At 36.6% G+C, this 8,273-nt stretch overlaps 1 protein-coding gene across 1 annotated transcript; it reads left to right on the top strand.

The window, feature by feature from the left end:
• Nucleotides 1–92: 92 nt before the first annotated feature.
• Nucleotides 93–2,512, top strand: LOC109165080 (eukaryotic translation initiation factor 4E-1-like). The gene is made up of 5 exons (XM_019313698.1): nucleotides 93–524; nucleotides 1,108–1,273; nucleotides 1,362–1,487; nucleotides 2,026–2,091; nucleotides 2,177–2,512. Exons 1-5 carry the CDS (start codon nucleotides 238–240, stop codon nucleotides 2,225–2,227), a joined length of 696 nt encoding a protein of 231 aa, XP_019169243.1. The 5' UTR covers nucleotides 93–237; the 3' UTR covers nucleotides 2,228–2,512.
• The last annotated feature ends 5,761 nt before the right edge of the window (nucleotides 2,513–8,273 follow it).

An 8,273-nucleotide genomic window follows, 5' to 3' on the forward strand; every position in this document is an offset into this window, starting at 1 on the left:
AGTGGAAAATGGAAATTATGTTTGAATTGACAAAATTGCCCCCAGTCATGAGGACCAAAGTGGCAAAGAATAGAGGGCTGAGAGCCTGAGAGACTAGGTTGATATAGTACCTCTACGAAGGCGGCGATAATTTTTACTCGGCGAAGTTTCATTTTCGAAGGCCGAAGAAAGAAATCAGTGTGCGATTTTCCGTTCACTTCAAAAATCTCTGAGGATCAAAAGGCACAAGCCCTGAAAATGGTGGAAGAACTCGAGAAATCAACCAAACCTGAGGAACCGGAGAAGTCCTCATCATCAGCCAGGCCCGGCGACGGAGGAGAGGCGGGAGATGGGCCGGAGGAAGGGGAGATTGTGGGCGATTCCAACGAAATGCCCAACCCCGACAAGGGCTTGGTTTTGAAGCACCCATTAGAGAACTCTTGGACCTTCTGGTTTGATAACCCCTCTGCCAAGTCCAAACAGACCACTTGGGGCAGCAATATTCAACCCATCTATACTTTCTCCACCGTTGAAGATTTTTGGAGGTACTCTTTAGTTTGTATTTTTGTTTAATTTTGATGCGCGATTTTTCGCCCTTGATTTTCAATATAATAGTTATATGGATTGCCAGAGAAAACTGATTATCTAGGGTTTGTGTATGCTGTATACCTATATTTCTATTCGGTTTGATCATACTTTATGTGTTGTAAAACTAAAGAAATGGAGTAGATCTATCAATTGTTCGGTGTGATTTATAGAATTCAAAATATAGCATTCATATGGGAGAATTTTGGTTAGTTCTTGAGGAATTTGTCGTCACTTAACCCCCTCTGGGTGGGTGCTATAATGGCTGGACATTGGAAACAAAAGCAAAAACAGGAAATTGACTATTTATGTTCAATTTTGTGTTTTTGTTTGGTGTCCGGATAATAGCCTTCATGAGATTAATATGTAGTGTTTACCACTTTGCCACGCAACATTGATACAACGATTTGAATGCCTTATAGGTAAGATGTGATGGTTTATGTATTTGAATATAGATGATTTCAGATTTTTTGGGTTGGATTATTTTGAATCGTGCTTCTATATCCACTGAGAATTGGTTTCCCTATATAACTTTGCTTACAGTGTTTACAATAATATACACCATCCGAGCAAGTTGTCTGTAGGGGCAGACTTCCATTGTTTCAAGAATAAAATCGAGCCAAAATGGGAAGATCCAGTCTGTGCTAATGGAGGAAAGTGGACAATGACCTTTCCGAAGGGGAAATCTGACACCTGCTGGCTGTATACGGTATGTTAAGCTTATTTAGTTAATACATCTCTGGAATGATTTCTAAGTTTCTTTATTCCCTAATTTTTTGATTATGCGTTTCAATTAGCTGTTGGCAATGATTGGAGAACAATTTGACCATGGAGATGAAATATGTGGAGCTGTGGTCAATGTCCGTGCTAGACAGGAAAAAATAGCTATATGGACCAAAAATGCTGCAAATGAAGCAGCTCAGGTATTTTGCTAGAATGAAATTATCCTACTCGCAATTTTTTATTTTTTATTTTTTTTTGAGAAGTATCCTACTCGCAATTAAGATGCCTGTTTTGAGAAATTAAGTTGGATGGTTGATTTTTTAAAAGCTTTAATAACAAAATATTACGGTGACCAAATATAAGTAATGGAAATAAAATGCTTATGGGTTAATTGATACCTTTGAAATATATAAAATCCTGAATCTGGACCAGAATAAGGTTCTATCATTTTATGTACACCCTTCCTCTGCTATTCTATAATTGTCCTGCTACTATGACCCCTTCTTTTGAACAACTTGAATCCCCGTAAGCTTTTAAGTGGTTATCCTTGTCATACTAATGTCCAAATCTTTATTCCTTCCAAACTTGCTATTTCTGTGGTAGGTCCTTTTGGCTGTTAATGGTAAAGTTGCTACTTCTATCCTCACGGGTTTTTACCATTGGGGTTCTGATTTTCTTCCTTTTTTGGCCAATCCAACAATGCCAAGATATCATACTGTTATCTTTTCCTATTTGCAGGTTAGTATTGGGAAGCAATGGAAGGAGTTTCTGGATTACAAAGACGCAATTGGCTTCATATTTCACGTAAGTTACTTATCTTTAATCATGCCAAAATGCCAAGGTCTTGTTAGTATTAGTTGCTGGTAAAGTAATTGTATCGTTTTTGTAGGACGATGCAAAGAGACTTGACAGGGGTGCCAAGAATCGTTACACAGTATAATCAATCCTGCACGTTCATATCAACCAACTGCAAGATATCGTCGTGGATAAGGCGGGGAAATATTCCGAGTATTAGACCTTATGTGCTAGTTTTCCAGTGGTCACTATGATTTTGGAGCAAAGTTTTTGCTGTCTTTTGCTTTGTGCAACATATTTCTTTACAAATGTGCTATGGTTGCACTCAATTTAGTATTGTTCTGTCCTCCAATATGCAATACAGTGCACCTAATGTTATAACTCTTCATTTCATATTCTGTCATGTTAAATGTAGTTGGTTTCTCTCAAAGACCATTCTTGTCTCTGATTTCAATATACCTATTATTCTTTCTTGAGCTCAAGAGATTTATATTTATTGTGTAAAAAGAAGAATAAAGAAGCAAGTCTAATATATTACTTTATGCCAATCTAAGATGGTATTAAACTAAAGGATACTCTCATTTTTTACTTTCAAATTTTGTTTTCACATACAAAATTTAGGTGTAGACACTTGTATTGGGACTCATGTGAAAAAAGTAGCTTATTAGTATTTGTTAGGAAGTAAAATTTAGGAATCCATGTAGTAAAACTCTAATGGCACGTTTGGTTCGTGGGAGTAAAATTTAGGAATTCATGTAGTAAAACTCTAACAGGGCGTTTGGTTGGAGGGATTTTAAATTCCCTTCTCACTTAATTTCCATCTAATTCCAAATGCCATTAAATTCCGTAGTTTGGTTGGAGGGAATTGCAATTCTCCCATTTTCAAGGAATTGAAATTTCATGCCTCCCCTGGGATTTTAGGAAGAAAAAAAATACTGATGAGACAAAATTACCTTTCTCTTTTTTAACCTAAAATGAATGTCTGGTCTTTCCTTTTAACAACAACAATTGGCATTTTGGACTTTATACTACTTATTCCCTTTCAATTCCCATGTATACCAAACATTGTAATTGAAATTCTCAGTAATTATATTCCTGTCAACCAAGCACTGGAATTTAAATTCTCACTTTATTCCTAGTAATTCAACTCCTATGGAATTACAATTCCTTTCTCACATAATTCCCCCCTCCAACCAAACGCCCTGTAATGGCACGTTTAGTTCGCGGAATAGGCTTCGAATGGAATAACATTTCCAGTAATAGGCTATTCCTTGGGGGGCCCTGGTATTAGGCTATTCCAGATTTTTCAAGAATAATCTAAAGTTGTTATTTCCTATATCTCCAATTAAATATAGAAAGTGCAATAGATGCAATTTTCAGCTACGCGGTTTAATTATTATCACAAATATTAAGACTTAAGAGTTTCGGTTTGAGTTAGGCACAAAACGCGGTTACGAACTGAATATAATTAAGAAGAGAAAATTTCAATTTTGGTCACACGACTATAGGGGCCTTGTTAATTTCAGCACCTAACTTTCAAAAGTATCAATTTAGTACCTTGAGTATGTAATTTTTCTCAATTTTGATCACTCCGGTCAAATTCGACAGGAAAAATTAAAAGGCACAAATCTGAGGGGCAGAAAAGTCTTTTCCTGATCTGCTCCTAATTGACCGGACCGCCTTCTTGAGCCGGTTCATCAAATTCGACCGGAAAACTCCAGTTCGCCCACCGGAAACCGCCGTCCTGATGACACTACAAGCGCCGCGCCGGGGCCATCTCGCCCTAACACCATCTTCGACAGCATCAGCCCTGGCCTATGGCACTCTATCCAGTCAATCAAATCCAAGAAATGCTCCGCGTTTGTTGCTGTAGAGATTGTCGCGTGAACATGGCTTGCGATTTCAGATATGGTCCCGTGTTTCAGTTCATCCATGCCTATGTAATCTGACATAATTCCTGGAATTCTTGTCCGGCCGTCAACCAACCATCCCATCTTGCACTTGTTATGGCTTTTGTCGACGGCATTCACCATAACCTTCCATATATAAGCCGAGAATGCCTCGATTTTTGTCCGCCTCCTGCTGATTCCAATTCCATCGTCTTCTTCAGAAGCCAGTTTTTGGAAGGCAGTCCGGTCAATTAGGAGCAGATCAGGAAAAGACTTTTTTGCCCCTCAGATTTGTGCCTTTTAATTTTTCCGGTCGAATTTGACCGGTAAATTGACCGGAGTGACCAAAATTGAGAAAAATTACATACTCAAGGTACTAAATTGATACTTTTAAAAGTTAGGTGCTGAAATTAACAAGGCCCCTATAGTCGTGTGACCAAAATTGAAATTTTCTCTTTTAGTAGATAATTAATTAATTTAATTAAATAAATATTAGTGGAGTTTGTTGAGGGATTTTAGTTACAAACTTCACTATAAATAGAGCCTCAATTTCATTCTTTAAATCACACCTTAAATACATTGAGAACAACTTGAAGGCTTGAGAGCTTTAAGGCATTGAAGAACTCTTGAAGACTTGAAGGCTTGAAGATTTGAGAGCTCTTTTGAAGGCATTTGAAAATCTTGAAGAATTAAAGGCATTGAAGGCATTTTTTGCAGGTTTTAAAGATCTTGAAGCAACTTGAAGCCTTTTTGTAGATACTTTGAAGATCTTTGAGCCTTTTGAAGGCAACTTGAAGCCATTGCAGGCGCTTTAATTTGATGTTTTGCAGAGTTGATTGCTTCGAAGCTTGACATTTGTTGTTGAAGATCACGCCACTTGAACCCCGGAAGCTACGCCGTTTGAATCTCGGAGGCACGCGCCAATTGAATCCCGGAAGCTACGCTACTTGAATCCTGGAGGCACTTCAATAGATTTTGAGCTTGGCAGAATTGACTGTCTCGGAGGTCTTGAAGTCTTTTGAAAGGCATTTGAGGATCTTAAGGCAACTTGAATCCATTGCATGTGTTTTGAAACTTTGCAGGGTTGATTGTTTCTAAATTCTTGACGTTTGTTGTTGAAGATCACGCCACTTGAACCCCGGAAGCTACGCCATTTGAATCCCGGAGGCTACGCTACTTGAATCCCGGGGGCACTTCAGTAAATAATATTAGTGAAGAATCAGAGGACTAGACAGAGATTGCGTACCTGCACATTGAATTATACACACGCTGTACACGAAATTTTGTGAATATATACAAAGTTTACTTTTTTGTGTTTACAAACTCGTCACACATAATGTTTTAGGTGAGTTATATAATGACTATTACATAGGTTTATCTAGTGTACACCGCTAATGATTGTACATTTTTTTTATTATCCAAATTACACATAATTAAAATGAAAATGGCAAAAAGAAAAAAGGCATATGCTTTTTTCCCTTTATGATGTCATAAGAAATACAAAGTTTCATTTTTCAACTTAAAAAAAAAATTGAAATTAAAGTTGAGAGTTTTTTTAGTGAGCCATATAATAACTATATCACATAGGTTTGTCTAGTACTTGTAAATACTTGTCACACATATTTTTTTTGATGAATTATTTAATGACTATTACATAGGTTAATCTAGTTTACACCACTGATGAATGTGAATTTTTCTTATTATCCAAATTACACATAATCAAAATGAAAATGGCCAAAAAAAAGACATATGCTTTTTTCCCTTTATGATGTCATAAGAAATAAAAAGTTTCATTTTTTAAACTAAAAAAAAAAATTCGAAATTAAAGTTGGGACTTTATATATATATATATATATATATATATATATATATATATATATATATATATATATATAGAGAGAGAGAGAGAGAGAGAGAGAGAGAGAGAGAGAGAGAGAGAGAGAGAGAGAGAGAGAGAGAGAGAGAGAGAGAGAGAGAGAGAGAGAGAGAGAGAGAGAGAGAGGAAAATGATACATGTACTCTCATGGAATAAAATTTTCGTCATTTGTCATGATTTGATTTATAGAAGAGAAAGAAAGCAATATAACACCTAAGTGGGGAGTAAGATATTGAGTAAAAAATGGGAGTATGCGTAAGAGCATCCATATCAATGGATTTTTTGTGGTTTTTTTGTGGGATCCAGTGTGATGTGGAGGTGAGAGAAGAATGAGAGAGGGTGTGTTTTTTTCCTGCAAATGAATTGTTTTTTGTGGGTCCTAAGGAGAGAAAAAAATAGAGGAAGGAGTTGTTGTGCGCGTTTGCACACAGCAACCGCCCAGCGGGGCATATGCAGTGCACGCACCACCTACTAGCGCGTTAAGGTTTTTTTTTTTTTTTTTTGCTTTTTTCTTTTTCTTACTCCCTTCTCTCTTTCCTATGTGTATCCACACTAGTGACTTTTTGTGAGCCCCAGGGTGAGATGGATGATAGAGAAGAATGAGATAGAAACAAATTTGATCTCCTGCAATGTAAGATTTTTTGTAAGGAGAGAGAGGAATTGTTGGCAATTCGTGCGTGTCTCGCGTATAACGGTGCTCAACCAGGCGCGTTAGCTGGGTAGTTTTATTTTAATTTTTTTCCATAGTTTTCGTGTCATATGACTTTTCTTTTTTCTTACATTTTTCCTCTCTCCTCTCTCTCCTAATTGGATCATGAAAAACAGTAAAAAAACTAAACTAGTGTGGATGCTCTAAATATTACTCCCTTCATATCATTTTATGTGTCTGGTTCGATTAACGAGACTTGACTGAAATTATTTTAAATCCAATTTTTCACAATATTAAGTTTAATATTAGTATACAAAATTTATATATTTAGAAACTACATTAAATGTACTATTAAACAACAAATTCAAATTTAAAAATAAGTAAATAATATTAAAGAAATAAACAAAGAATAAAGAGATGATTTGACCAATAAATAGTAAATAGGACATATAAAATGAGACAGAATGAGTAATTATTATCGATAGAGTATTTTTGAAGTTGAGTTATACTATATATACTCGCAAATCTTTCTCTCCCAAATTTACTCCCTGATGTGACGAGCTCTATTTTCTTTATATGGACCCCTATAAAAGTGTTTATATCAATATCAATATTTTAAATGTGAGAGTAGAAAATAGGATTACATATAATATTTTTGAGAAAATTTCAATTTTGGTCACACGACTATAGGGGCCTTGTTAATTTTAGCACCTAACTTTCAAAAGTATCAATTTAGTACCTTGAGTATGTAATTTTTCTCAATTTTGGTCACTCCGGTCAATTTACCGGTCAAATTCGACCGGAAAAATTAAAAGGCACAAATCTGAGGGGCAAAAAAATCTTTTCCTGATCTGCTCCTAATTGACCGGACTGCCTTCCAAAAACTGGCTTCTGAAGAAGACGATGGAATTGGAATCAGCAGGAGGCGGACAAAAATCGAGGCATTCTCGGCTTATATATGGAAGGTTATGGTGAATGCCGTCGACAAAAGCCATAACAAGTGCAAGATGGGATGGTTGGTTGACGGCCGGACAAGAATTCCAGGAATTATGTCAGATTACATAGGCATGGATGAACTGAAACACGGGACCATATCTGAAATCGCAAGTCATGTTCACGCGGCAATCTCTACAGCAACAAACGTGGAGCATTTCTTGGATTTGATTGACTGGATAGAGTGCCATAGGCCAGGGCTGATGCTGTCGAAGATGGTGTTATGGCGAGATGGCCCCGACGCGGCGCTTGTAGTGTCATTAGGACGGCGGTTTCCGGTGGGCGAACTGGACTTTGGGTTCGGGAGTCCGGTCGAATTTGATGAACCGGCTCAAGAAGGCGGTCCGGTCAATTAGGACCAGATCAGGAAAAGACTTTTTTGCCCCTCAGGTTTGTGCCTTTTAATTTTTCCGGTCGAATTTGACCGGTAAATTGACCGGAGTGACCAAAATTGAGAAAAATTACATACTCAAGGTACTAAATTAATACTTTTGAAAGTTAGGTGCTGAAATTAACAAGACCTCTATAGTCGTGTGACCAAAATTGAAATTTTCTCTAATTAAGAACTATGCTACACACCTAATTTTATCACTCTATGATTTGACAAAATTATAAACATTAGTAGAGTTAAAGTTAGAGTTAAAATTTTAAAAAGAAAACTAATGCCTAAAATTTTATTACAGGAATAATAAAATTAGGAGTGATTAACATTTTCCTATAATTAAAATAGTAAAATTGGGAACATTTCCCCGTATTAACGGAGTATCTGAATTTTAGTTCCCCG

Source organism: Ipomoea nil, unplaced genomic scaffold, assembly GCF_001879475.1.
Source record: "Ipomoea nil cultivar Tokyo-kokei standard unplaced genomic scaffold, Asagao_1.1 scaffold3069, whole genome shotgun sequence".
In the NCBI taxonomy this organism is placed as follows: domain Eukaryota; kingdom Viridiplantae; phylum Streptophyta; class Magnoliopsida; order Solanales; family Convolvulaceae; genus Ipomoea; species Ipomoea nil.

Bases quoted from the DNA above. Each gene is read 5' to 3' on its own strand.
- LOC109165080 (XM_019313698.1), top strand. From the start codon at position 238: ATGGTGGAAGAACTCGAGAAATCAACCAAACCTGAGGAACCGGAGAAG. The intron at 525-1,107 runs GTACTCTTTAGT...CTTTGCTTACAG, and splicing joins ACCGTTGAAGATTTTTGGAG to TGTTTACAATAATATACACC. The intron at 1,274-1,361 runs GTATGTTAAGCT...CGTTTCAATTAG, and splicing joins ACACCTGCTGGCTGTATACG to CTGTTGGCAATGATTGGAGA.